The sequence below is a fragment of the Pleurodeles waltl genome, chromosome 4_2 (assembly GCF_031143425.1).
Source record: "Pleurodeles waltl isolate 20211129_DDA chromosome 4_2, aPleWal1.hap1.20221129, whole genome shotgun sequence".
NCBI classification, from domain to species: domain Eukaryota; kingdom Metazoa; phylum Chordata; class Amphibia; order Caudata; family Salamandridae; genus Pleurodeles; species Pleurodeles waltl.
The window spans coordinates 147,943,327-147,957,335 of NC_090443.1; the positions used below are offsets into that span (position 1 = coordinate 147,943,327).

The 14,009-nt window shown below is 44.6% G+C and overlaps 1 protein-coding gene across 1 annotated transcript; it reads left to right on the plus strand.

Moving 5' to 3' along the window:
- The first annotated feature begins 4,385 nt into the window (after positions 1–4,385).
- On the plus strand, positions 4,386–9,859 carry HOXC9 (homeobox C9). The gene is made up of 2 exons (XM_069230993.1): positions 4,386–7,063; positions 9,173–9,859. Exons 1-2 carry the CDS (start codon positions 6,523–6,525, stop codon positions 9,415–9,417), a joined length of 786 nt encoding a protein of 261 aa, XP_069087094.1. The 5' UTR covers positions 4,386–6,522; the 3' UTR covers positions 9,418–9,859.
- Positions 9,860–14,009: the final 4,150 nt, after the last annotated feature.

Genomic DNA, 14,009 nt, shown 5'->3' on the forward strand with positions numbered 1-14,009 from the left:
GGGGAGCATCATTTGAAGAGGTCTGATAAATGTGTATATAGAAATTAAATGCAGGTTCAGTGGTACTTTTACCTGTAGGTGTACACATGAGAAATGTAAACACATATGTGGAACTTTGTTTACAGTGTTATCGTCCGGGCAAACACATGGAAGTAAGAACAGTTTGTTAAACACAGTGCATGTAATAAGTCCCGGAGCCCATTACACAGATGAGGGAATATAATTATACCTGCACGCACAATTACACACCAAGACAAATGTGCCTCTCTCGCTCACACAGGGGGTCACACGGTGTGCGTCTGTATGTAATATAGGCTTCTCTGCCTTTCTGTCTGCGTACATATATATAAACACATACATGTGTACATATCTGTCATTATGTGGCTCTATGCATGCGCGTGTGTCTATATACACAGGCACGCGCACACACACGGAGTTTTGGTGTCCTCGTATTTTTCGATTTACTGCGCTTAACCAAATAGTTTTTCAAAACATAAGCGTTGTTGTTTGGATGAACATGGTTTATGGCATTGTCAAAATGGTCAGTTTTTTGGGGAGTCGTTTGGTTATCTGTATTGTATCCATTTACAGTATGCTGACTTAACAAGGAACTATAAAAACTGGCAACAGGCCACAGTCGAACGGAGTTGGCCTTTTCTATTAGGACACGTCCGATGCCGGAGAAGGCACCTTGGCCTCCTGAAAGTAGCGAGTGCTGCAGGGGGGAGTTCAGTCTTCTTGTGGCGGCTGCTTCCAGGGCCCACAAGCCGTGGTTATGCATTCCCTCAGTGGCTGTAGGGATACACCCTCCCCCGCAGGTCCTACAGGACGCCCCGTTGCGTCCACATCCAAGCCCTGCGCTTCCGGGTGGAGCTACCCGGTGTCTGTGCTCCTGCACCTCTGCAGGATGCACAGCACCCACCCCCTCAGCACAGTCCGGGGTGCGTTACTCTCAGCTGCTTTTGAGCAATCGTTTGCCTTTTGTCATTTTTGTACAGGGTGGCGGGCGCTCTTTGGGTTTCTGGACCCACTTACGCTGCACAGACTGAGAGCAAACCTATGTCTTCAAGCGAGTCTTCGCGAGTTTGGTTCTCAGTTAGATTGCAGCTCTCCGCCACTAAGTGTATGCCTCCTGTTTGATGACCTTGACTTTTACAGGCTACTAGATCACTTGTATGTAATGCTTCGAATAATACATACTTTCATCTAGGTGTCACCCTCCTCTGTGTAGGTATTCGTGTATATTTGTTAATCTGTACATACACACGCGTGTATTTGCAGCATCCTATAGGGACTGCCATAGGCATGAAGGTGTGACTGTAGGCACGTGAATAAGAATTACAGCGCTGTATTGGCGTGGGGGCGAGTTTTTGCGTGTATCTGTGCGTGCCAGAGAGAAATAAAAATTAGCAGGAAATATGCGTCCCCTTAGTATCAGCGCCAGCCTCCATCGGTATGTTTTCTTTCATGAAACTCCTCGTATAAGGACTGCAAGGGCGAAGGTTCTCTGCTGTCCGGAATGCCTGCATAAAAGCAGCTTTTGCTGCTACGGACGAGCAGACACACACTAAAAAGGCACACCCGGACTCTCTGAGGGGCCCACTCGGCCTACAGAGAAAGGAAATCTGGGGCACTTGTGGGAGACTTGAGCACATCGTGACTGCCTTAATTACACTTCGGAATGTTTACTACACAGGGCACTTCCGACACTAAAATCAGGCCGCAGTCCAACACATTCTGACTTAAACATTTTCAGACAGAGATACTAGCAGGTACAATGACATCACTGTGCCACGTAAACACATAGAAAGCACAGACCCAAGAAAAGAAGAGTTTATACTTAGTCAACTGCGATTTCGAAACTCGCATTTTCTAATTTTCCTCCTAGGAGCTTGTTCTTTTTTACACCGCCAGATTCTAACTGAGATTTCAAGAAATCTGCCTCATTCTTTAAGGGGCGCCCCGTTGTGGAGGAGGTGATCTTTGTGTACGGCACGTTACACCGTTGAGAGGTCCACTGTATTCTTAAATTAAAAATAATAAGTCCTCTGGCAGCCTTCTCGTCACACACATGAACGATAATGGGACAGTGGCAGCCCAAGGGGGTCGTGGTGTGAGAAAGTCTCAATTGTACAATCCATGCTCTTGTTTCTTTTTGGTAATTTATCAAGCTGGGCACGAAAAGGAAAATACGATAGTTACAGTGGCGTAGTGTCCGGCAAGTTCAAGCTCTGCTCGTAAGAAATGGGACATGTTCCTCCTTTTTTGAGATTTAACCGTCCACGATAAATTGTGTCTCCCTTTGTAAACCGAGTAAAACAATCTTAGAAAGAATGGGGCGTCTAAGAGAAGGCAAACATGCTACCAATCCTCAAGGAAATAAAATAAGAAACAAGGAAAGCAAAGGCAATAAAAGACTAAAGGGGGACGAAATAACATATCAAAGGAAGATGATAGAAGACAGAAAAGATCAAATTAAGACGAATAAATAAGAGAAGCCGTAACTAAAATTTCAATCCAGAAAACCCGTTTGTGGGTACGGGTAGGCGACCTCGATCATGCTCACACTAATTCGCCCCTCTTGGCAGCGTCCGGAAATTTCGGAGCTAGAGACTTGGTGGTTTGAAGCCGGGGAATGAAAAATCAGAAAGGGCGACATTTCTGCGAACTCGAATGAATTTGTTGAAACAAGTGAGAGAATCGTTCGTCCTATCAGTAAGCTTTTTTTCTCTACGGGACATTGTGTTGTCAAGGTTGGCGCGTTAGTGTCTGCAAGATGCTAGGCCTTTCAGCGTGTGGGCAATCAACCTGTACTTCCCTCCTCTCAGGTCGGCTGTGAGGCAGGATGCTGATATTCCACTTAAAGGGACATCACATTCTACCTTGGTGCACGCCGCCCCTCAAGGAGAGCCTCTCCTCTGTCCTCCCTCCAGGATGGAGCTTGCAGTGGGATGCTTCCGGAGGACGGATGGATGCTTCTGTTGGATGCTCTAGTTTGGTACCAGGGGGAAGGAACTATACATTTCAGGAGACGTTCCCTACACCTTGAATGCATGCAGAGAGGCAATTCACATTTTTAAATTTTTATTTGAAGTTATTTTTTTCTTTTTTAACGTGGGAGTCCAAGCGACGCGGTGAGGAATGATTACAGTGTGATCGTGCGCTTCTGCTATCGGTAAAGGCGTTCTATTTACAGTTTGGAAGTTGGATCCGTAAATCTGAACTGGCCGAGCGTCACGGAGCAGCGCATGAGGAAACTGCCCAGAAGCCACGTAAGAGTGCCGCGCTGCTCACCTGGCGCTAGTGCTCGGCACTAATGTCTCGAGGTTGTTTTTTGTTTGCTTAAGATGATGGTTTTATTTCACTTGAACAGCTGGGGTTGGTTTTGTGTATTACAGAATGTCATTCAGCGCATTGAGATGGTAAAGTTATCCAAAAGCTGCACACAGATCAGCATTGCTAGTTTGTATGAGAGTTGTAGAGAATCAAAAGTAGGGATGTGCATTCTTCCATAAGACACGAAAAATCAGTTTTCTTGTGAAGTGTGAAGAGAATAAGGTGCTCCCTGTGTGCTCCCTCCAGCCTTGTCGATATTACAAAATATTCCTACTCGGGTCACTGTTCCGAGTGCTGTCTTTAAAAGCTTTGCGCACCGTGTGCAATCAGAAAACGACGTTTCCGCTTTACTATTGAGAACCTCTCTCTCCCTGGTTTGTGTACTGAATAATATAATTAACTAGGAAATTATTTTAAGGATCATTCTGCACACACAACAAAGCTGCCTTGCCTTGGTCGTCGATTGTGGTGGAGTTTGCTAAGACTTCCATTGCCCATGCCTACAAACCCAAATATTTCTTTCACTGACTCGTGCTTGTTGCTTTGGTTTTTGGTTGTGTTGGGAGGAGATTTTGAAGGAGGCGCTGGGGGAGGAGGGGGTGTCTGTGTGTGTGTGTGTGTGTGGGGGGGGGGGGGGGGGGGGGTAATGAGCCAAACACGAATTGCAGTTGCACTTGAAAATTAAGGACGAAATGCATTGAAAAGCTGGCGTCATGTTGTGTTTACTGATCACTAAAAACGTTAACGCGGTGCAGAAATTGTGGCAATTTAATGATACTTTGCTATCATGAAGTATTACGCTTGCATTGGGACAGTGCTCGGGGATATTTTGAAGTGGGCACTGCTAGGTGTTGTGGTCAGGCGTGCACCGCCAGTGCCTCTAGCGAGGGTTGTGAAGAAGGCTCAGGCTTAGCTTGGCCCTGCTTGAATGTGGAAGTCATTGCCACCAGGGAGACACACACACCCAGCCCGCCCTGGGGGTTACAGAAACAGGCGTCATCCACTCATCCTTTGCGGGGGGTGGGGGGGGTAGCGGTGTGGCTGGGGGTCCTTCAACAACCGAGACAACAGGCCGAATATGGACAAACAAATACTTCCATTTCCCCCTTTACTAGTGGGAGTATTTTCCAGCCCTGTACTTACCAGCCATAGAGACGACCGTGGACACTTGAGCCATCAAGTGATGGTGCCTGGCTGAGTGTGTGTGTGTCTACCCGTGTGTGTGTGTAAACGGCTTGCTTATTCTGGCCAATGCTAGTCTCCTCACGCAAGAAAAATCTCTCCTCTTTCTAAATTGTTTGGCTGGAGACAGTTCATTGTGTCTAAAATGAAGTGACTTGAGACAGAAAGAAGCGTCTTGGTGGATAGGTCTTGTCCTCACAACGACTAGAAAGAAGGGGGGCCCTACAAGAATCTCACAGCCGTAGTAGGCGTGGTGGTGGCAGGGGTGGCAGGGACACAAGTCTTCAAAGGTGACCAGTGGTGTCACTAGGGACACCTTTATTTTTAATCTAAAAACTCATCATTTAAATTCAACACAGATCTATGTATGTCTGTTATACTGAAATGAACTTCGACAGAGCAGCATTGCTTCAGGATGTGTGGTTGTGTGTATAAGTCAGTCATATGAAGAGTGGGCTTTGCTTTGGTAACAAATGTAGATGGAGTAGATGCTTATGGTATGTACGAGGCTCTGTTGTCCATGATTTATCTTCTTAAGTCCTACTGAACCTTCAATCTGAACTCGGGAGTGTTTCAAAGGCAAAGAAGATAATTGGATCCTTCCCATGTTCCCGAAATCGTGTAAAATTAGAAAAAATGTAAGATGGGACGAATGCCTTAAAAACAAAAAATGGATGTGTCCTTGTGTAATGTAACTGGTGCCTCATGTAAATCGCTGCAATACCTCCGGGCGAGTTCGTCTTATTTGAAATGTAAAACTGAAAAAAATAATGCGTTTCCAGCATAAATTTTCTAATAAAAATCAAACAACAAATTTATTTTTTTCAGACTTTCTCTCGAAACTACATTTTAGGCACCATCGCTGCTTCCTCTCCACATTTAAAATACTCTGGTCCCAAAACAAGAATTTTAAAACTATTATTTGAACTACAAAAATACACACGTCGAAGGCCCATACGTTACTTGTACACAATGATCCGAGAACACAAACAACGACAAACACCCCTTCTGAGGAACCGGACGGAAGTCTCCCATCTTCAAAAGTGAGCTTTTTCCAAGGGATACCCTGCGCTCCCATTTTTGTTTCCTGAAAGACATGTTTATGGACAACCGAATGGTCCTCGTAAAAAATTTATTGAAGGACATAAAAACATCCCACGGCCGTTTGCCGACTGCAAGCCTGCGAGGGCTGCCTTTCGGCTCGGCGCTCTTTGGGAGGGGAGGGGGCATGTCTTCAGTGCGCTGCACTGCTGTGCATGCACGACTTCTGGAGTGTGTCCTGGTGCATCTGCGTGGACATACAAGTGCACAAGTGTTTGTTGGACTATAAATAGGACCACCTTCCAACTTACTTTGATAAAAACTGAAGATGTGCCAACGGCCTGCACTCACAAAAAAATCCTAACAAATACAGAATCACTGCAGGGGAAAGAAAACTCATTACATTGAAATAATAACGATTCTTTGCTATTTTAATCAGAGAGATATTTTCTGCACTTTCAAGCCAAATGTATCCAGGGATGAACACCGAGAAAAAAACTGCAGAGGCAAAGGCAGACAGAGATGGATTACGTGAAGAAGTAGTCCCCACAGCCTGCTCACTGCACGTACCTCAAGCTCCCTTCGTTTCCCCAGATTTGCCCCTCATACACTGCCCTTCCCATCCCGAGGGGAAGCCAGCCCCGCGACAACCCCACCCTAACTTGCTCTAATGATTTCAGCGGCTCCCACGACTAATATTCCATGGTAATTCCACCAGAGTTATGCAAGACGGCGCTGCCTGGCTCTATTAAAGGAGTGGAGGGGAGGGGGCGAAAAAGAACCTGCGCATTGATACACACTGTATTTTTTTTGGGTAAATACTATCACGTGGGAGGCGAGATCCAATAGGGAGCAGGGAAATGCTGAAAAAATAATTACCTGCCCTGATTGTTCTATGAGCAGATAAAAAGTACACATTCACTTCATACAATAATCTTATGAATGTAAAAGAGGGGGCACACAATGTCGGCTTCGGGTCCCATCAGCAACTACTATGTGGACTCCCTGATCGGCCATGAGGGGGACGAGCTGCTGGCTTCCAGGTTCCCAGCCACTGGGGCTCACCCTGCAGCCGCCAGACCGTCAGGGCTGGTCCCGGACTGTGCAGATTTCCCGTCCTGCAGCTTTGCCCCCAAACCCACTGTCTTCACCACCTCGTGGGCTCCCGTGCACTCCCAGTCGTCGGTGGTGTACCACCCTTACACCCACCACCAGCCGCACATAGGCACAGACGCGAGGTACGTGCGCTCGTGGCTGGAGCCGCTGTCCGGGGCCGTGTCCTTCCCGGGCTTCGCGGCCACCGGCAGGCACTACGGGCTCAAGCCGGACTCCTTTCCCGGCAGGAGGGGCGACTGCGGCCCTGGCGACCCCCGCAGCTACCCGGATTACATGTACGGCTCCCCCGGCGACTTCCGCGACAGGACCCCGCAGATCATCCCCTCCCCGGAATCCGAAGCCCTGGGCTCCAGCAAGCACAAAGACGACAAGGCGGAACTGGACCCCAGTAAGTTTGCAGTTATTGCTGTTTACAACCGGGAGTGGGAGTGGTGGGTGGATGGAGGGAGAATTATAGACGTGCCTTGAAGTGTCCTCAATAAAATGTAACTACCTTGGGCTGTTAAGTAGCCCTTAATAGGGGCTTCTCCGAAAGGCACTCTTCCTGCAGAGGCTGTAAAGGCAGGAGATGGCAACCCCAGGATTGTCAGAGGTAAAGGACACCAGGAGGGTTCAATAATCCGGAGGATAGAATGTGCCTGCATGTGTGACTGCGCCGGAGAAGGCTCACTCGGTGCCTTTCCTATACAGAAAGATTCTTCCTGCTCTATGTGCACTTTATAACAATGTCCAGGGCGTCCACACTTTCCAAGCATATACTCGAGGCTGTGGTCCATGCGGAAGGAGTGAGTAAGGAACAGAGAGCTTGGACAAGATGGGCACAGGGGTTTCCCCAGAGGCTTCACATGCTGGGGTTTAGGAAATAAAATAAAGGTTGGTCCCCACTGGAGATAGCCTGTAAGGCCACCTCTTGGGTTGCTGACATGATCTCATCTACCGGTTGGGACCGCGCTAGGAGCACAGCAGCTAGAGTAAGAGGACAGGGACCCACCATGGCAGCCATGACTGTGGCTCTTACCCTTGAAGATGCACATTCTTGAGGCAGCCATACTGCAGCAGCTCCAAGCGCTACCCCCCACTGCATGGCAGCCTCAGGGAGGGCGATGGCAGGGTTCAGGGCTGTTTCATACAATTCGTAGCTAGGCAGAAACGTGCAATTTCATACGGAAGAAAAAAGGAAAGATTTCGGTGGTACAGGTATGAAGAGAGAGGGAGGGAGACAAAATAGACAGAGACATGATGGGGTTGTGCACGGTACATGGCTATTTCGTCTCCAACACAAGTGTTAGTGTCACTTCCCGATCAGAAGCTGTTGTAACATGCTCACACCCTTAGTTCAGGGCCATGCACCTTGCATATGACTGATCCCAACTGGTGCACGGTGAGCTCAGAAACCGCCTCATTTACTCTTGAAACTGAGCCCTGGTGGCTCTCAAGCTCCAGGAGAGATTATCATCCCCTCATAATGATTGCGATGGCAATTATGTGCTACACTTGATGCAGGCAGGGTCATGGCTGTAAATATCTTGTGTAAACACGGTCAGAGGAGTCAGCACAGGGTGTAAATCTAACCAGACACACAGACGAGTACGCCGCTGCACACACACCTACACAGGTATCTTCCTGAGCGCACACCTGGCCAGAGAGAGCTTAGTGTGCAGGTCAGCACACACCAACTCGAGGACCCCAGGCCACCACACCATGCAGCGCCCGCAGGTGAGGGCACGGAGATGCCCACTGACCCTGTCACTTGGACCCATCTTACCCCCTAGTGTAGACTGTAAGCCAATATTACTTCACATGGCTCTTACCCCAAGGCATTTGTGCGCGTTTTAAGAAAAGAAACAGCGGTGAGCAAAAGAGCAAAATGCCACACATGGAATCCCTTGCCTCCCAGGACACAGAAAAATACTTGACTCCACTGTGGGAAATAAGCCATCCGTTGCACCTTGATCGGTCGAAGGACGAAAACACACTGACAAATTCAGACACAAACATTAAGAAGGAAATTCGACGCTCATACCTCTTAGAGTAGTAACACTGGTGGGCAGAGGTACCAGGCGTGCACAAGTAGCTCAAAATGCAGCTGAATTGTTCCGTGAGTGAGGAAAACAAAAAACTCGGAAGCGCAGTCTGGATCCACGCCCTGTTGTAGGGCTGCGGTTGTAAAACGCCTTTATGGGCCCTGTATGCATGGATATATTTTACTTTTTATGACTATGTCCTCGAGTTACCTTTACAGGTCCTATACATAAACCGCAAACTCGTTTTTAATTACAGTAGCAAGCAATTGTGGACACTGCAAGAAAAGAAGAGGGCAAATAACTTTCGTTACAAGTAGTCAAAAGTTTTTAAAAAGTGCTTAGAGGTTCCAGAGTGCCATGTTCAAAACAGTTGTACACACGTGCATGTCGGTTGTGCTGTAGCCGAAGTAAGACTATATATTCACAATGATTCCTGTGTATTTTCAATTCTTCTTTTTTTTAACTTTGCTCAGATAACCCAGTGGCGAATTGGATTCACGCACGGTCCACCAGGAAGAAAAGATGCCCTTACACAAAATATCAGACTTTGGAACTGGAGAAAGAGTTTTTATTTAACATGTACCTGACCAGAGATCGGCGCTATGAAGTTGCCAGGGTTCTTAACCTCACTGAGCGCCAAGTCAAAATCTGGTTCCAGAACAGGAGGATGAAGATGAAAAAGATGAACAAAGAGAAAACCGACAAAGAACAACCTTGAAATGGCAAAAAGAAAAAAAAAACTTAAATAAGCCGTGTGCATATCAATGAAGAGAACAAAAAAAGAACTCATAAAAGTTAACCACTCTGGATAAAACAACATGTTTTTTGACTTTGAATGTAAAGGATTCGTGTTTAGATTAGTTTAAACACATCAGTATTTTGGAGCACATGCTTTTCTAGAAAAGCAAATACGTGAATAAAAACGATGTTTTCGTCTATTTCCTCAGAATACAAGTACTTGAATTGTTGTTTTGTATTTGTTTTGTAGTATTTTATTTTATTTGGTAACTTATACTGCGGCAGTGTTTCTTTTTTATTTTACAGATTGTGATTGTTTATTTTGTGTTAAAGTAGGGAAGTGTATGTTTATTTAGAAAGCTGTTGTCTATGAAATATGTTCTCGTGTAAATAAATACTTGTTTCACTTTTGTCACAAAAAACCCTACTTGTAATGTTATTCTGTTTTGTTTGTAGAAAATCTGTAAATATAGCTAATACCACTGATCAAATGTATGGAAGATTCTTTATTTAAATTAAAGCCAGTTTATTTGACTGTTCATTCAGGCAACAAAACTGCTAATGCGACCCTTCAATACATTAGAGAAATAGCCAAAACAGACACTCAAATCGGGGAAATCGAGCAGGAAACACATTTTGTGGGCTCTGCTGAGCATTCCTTGTGTGGCTGCTAGTACTAAGGGTCTTAGAACTGGTGGAAGGCTCTGGTCACCTGGCTACTTGTGGAGCAATCATTATTAATATAATTACTAATATCCCTTGGCAATCCTCAGCGTCCACTGCCTGCATTCATTCTTTAACGATAGTAAGGTACGCACAGAGTGACAATATATGAAACGGAACTGAACCCAGCCTACACGGAATTAGGACTGCCACCTCGTGTGTGTTTGTGTGGCCAGCTGTGCCGTGTGTCTCTGGTGGGCAGGAGGGAACAACATCGACCTCGTTTCTTCCCTCGTTTCTTCCCTCGCGAATGAGCTACTTCTGGGTTTCCGGACGTTTGGGTCTGACATAATAAGAAGAGATATCTAAACGGCTTATTCGACGCTCCATGACGACATTTAGTGGCAACCATTTAATATTTAATGTGCGTGGTGTATGTGTGTATCTCTGTAGTATGTGTTCGTGTTTTTCTTTGTGATTGTAAGTATACGCGTGTCTCTGGTGTGTTATGGTGTGTGTGCTTGTGTATCTGAAGTGTGTCTGTGTATAATAATGTATAGCTACATCACAAAGACCCTTCATTCGAAGTTTGGTTGTGTTCTGCGATGTCCATGTTTTTTGTGGGGAAAAAAAGATACACTGATCTTTTAATAATAATTGAAAGACATCACATGGGCTCCCACAATTGAACATGACGGTACAGCATGTGCAGTGTTGCTTCACCCCAACCCGCACAAACTAAAAATATGTACTTGTCATATGTGGAGAATGTTGGAAACAAAGAGCCTCTCTGAGGTTCTTGCTAGAAAGGTTTCCATCGGGGTGGGTTTAATGAAATGGGTTGCAGCGAGATTCAATTCTGCTAATGATAAACACACGGCCTGGAGCAGGAGGTCTGACGCCCACCGCACGCCGAAATGCGAATCTGGACATGATTAAACTTTGCGCTGCCCCCAAAGCTCTTTGCATTTAATTCTCAAATGGATATTGCCCTCAGAAAAGGGCCAGCTTTTAAGAGGTTACCTAACGCAGGCGATGTATAGTGGATAGCTGCCCCAGAAGGTAATGCCTATCTTTATTTATATGGTAGGGTGTGAGCAGTGACGGCGACGTGGCACGGCACAGGCTAGTGTGTGAGGGCTGAGAAGGCTGTGGCGCGGTCACAGCACGAGCACAAAGACATATATTTTACACGCACAGAACTTGGTATGCACTGTTGATTAGTGCATCCAAGTGTACACAAACCGTGGGCATAAATGTATGTGAGAAAGTGCTATTTACAGACGAGTGCGTCCTGTAATGGCATAAAACAACTAAATGTACGTGTAGAAGTGTTGTGTGTATTTATAAATAAATGCCAAATAATGCTACAACGTTCAAGTGTATGTGGCGGCCAGTGAGCGCCTGTACACCCACCTTCAGCACATTCATCTCCTCTTACCAAAACAGGCGCATTAAACCCCCGGAGTTGCACCGTTACACGGGAATGTGATTTAACATGAAAAATAGCCGCGGAAAGAGCAGTAGTTGTCTTAATCGACGAAAAGCTGAATGACAAACGGGTAACAACCATTAGATGCCTTTTATTCACACTCGAGGGAGTTAGGGCCGAATTGAAAAACTCCACTTAAGGCAAGATTGACACATTTTTGCTAATATTAGTTGATGTTTCTACGTTTGACACTTTTGAGAAAGAACAGTAGTTTCGCTGTTGTTGTAAGTTTTGTTATTCTGATGTTGCTGCTTTGATGTTAAAGAACGTTTCCGCGATGTTTGAGGCAACGCGGCGCTATAGTGCCACGGTTTGAGAGGTGGAATCGAGGAGTAATATGGCTCAGAGGGACGGTTGTTTGCAAACCCGGGACAATAGATTAATCAGTGAAGTGTCCCATGAAGAGATTGGACCCCTTTTCAAAGAAAGGGGACGCAAGCAGACATAAAAACAAACCAAGCAAGTGATCCCAAGGCGCTAAAACAGAAGCAACTTTTTTTTCCAACGGTAAAGTGCAAATAAGCCATCTAAATATTTTTTTATGGAAAATAGTTCAATATCTCGGTACAGTGGTGCATTTCAAGCCCTTTGTCGGTGCACTTTTATTTTCTTCCTTTAAATTGCTTCAGGAAGACTGCCTTTTATTGCCCGTCACAAAACAGCGAACAGGATGGATTCCTGCGGGACTGAAAGCAATCCGTAGGTGCACTTCCGCAACAAAACTGCTGCCTTTTACAGCTCTGTTTGTCCCGCTGCTGTTGTCCTAAAAGGCAGGAACAAAAAACAGGGATCCCGGGATGGCTAGACGTCTGGCGTTAATTGTTTTATGGTTGAAATAAAGCGGAGGCGCTTCCCTTTGAAACTGGATTTTTGGAATGTTTCGTCTAGCAGTAGAAACAGTAGCAAACCCAAATTTTCGACAAAACGGCCTAAATTAAGAGTAGAAAGGGGACATTACAAATTAGGAGTTACTGCATGCCAGCATTTTCTAAACAAAAATAAAATCGTAAAAAAAAAAAACAAGTTCGGCGTTCACCGTAGAACTAATATTTAAGTACATCCACAACTATTTAAAATTCAATATTAGGAAATTGTAACATTTCGCAAAGACCGGTGAACATTTTATCAAAATATCAATATTGAAATTGAGTCAAATCAACGACCTCCTTGTTTTACCACATTCCCTTTTTAAATAATCGATTTTATCGTCACATGTTTCTCTGCATGGTTTTATGGGTGCCAGAGTATGATTAAATGTGCATCATTTATAGAAAGTGTTACTTACACAAAGGTTCACTCTTTGAAAATTCTTCAATAGCACGACATGCCTTAAATTTTCTATACTAAATAATATTTCACAAGCACACATTAAGTCAACGCCTGTAATGTTAATCATCAAAGATTTTTAATTGTAACATACGTTATTTAGGAGGATACAGGCAGGTAAGCCGAATAATGTGGTATAATTAACATCACATATGTCAAGTTTAAAGTAATACAAAAACAAAAGTCTGATAAATTGTACATTGAGCTGCAGTATTTAATGGAGCGCAGCTATGGATGTCGGACGGTTAACACAATTTAGTTACAGAAGTCCCTGCAAGCAGAGAAGATACAACATTTGACCACAGGTTAAAAAAACGAAACGAAGGCGTGGCGTAACATTTTGCAAAAAGAAGAAAGGAAAATACTTTTTCATGTTATATTTTATTTTGATGAAAATATCTGTTTAGTTTCTGCTCTCTTTTGTCAGAAAATATATTGTGGGTTCAAGGTGCTGGACAAAAAAGTGACGCGAGATGGCGCTGTTGGTCAATGTTACAAGTAATTTCACCCATTAATTTGCACAAACTGCTATAACACTTACAGGCCTTCACAAGGATGCTGAAAGGAACTCAACGCATATTTACAGCATATTTCCGCTATTAATAGAAAGTTGCCATATAATGTGTGAGAATGTAAACAGAAGGCAGGGAAGGGTACGTTTACAAGAGCAACAGTAGTTGGTTGAAAAAACGTAATCGCTTGTATTGAAATTGAGTGGAGGAAAAACACAATATGGTCACGTACTTCTCAAATGCGGCTTAGCCTCGAGCGCGCGGGGTGTGTGCTGTGTGTTTGGTGATAGAAAGATGGACACACTAGTGAGAAAGATGAAGTTGTAAATATTCAAAGGCATTTACATGATTGATACAGATGTAAATCCAAGCGACATTGTGTACTGTGAGCATCTCTTGCAGATATGCACACTTTAAGAACACAACATATATATATACACATTCATATATTTAAACAAAGCTATTTACACAGATACGATATACAGAAATAGATTAACATGCAGAAAGAGAATTCAGGCGTTTTAGAATTTTGTATACATAAATATTTTTAACTGAGTGTTTCTTGAATATTGCTTACAA

What these genes read in the sequence shown, in the direction of transcription:
- HOXC9 (XM_069230993.1), top strand. Translation starts at nt 6,523, where the DNA reads ATGTCGGCTTCGGGTCCCATCAGCAACTACTATGTGGACTCCCTGATC. An exon ending in CAAGGCGGAACTGGACCCCA is followed by an intron (nt 7,064 to 9,172) that starts GTAAGTTTGCAG and finishes AACTTTGCTCAG; the next exon opens with ATAACCCAGTGGCGAATTGG.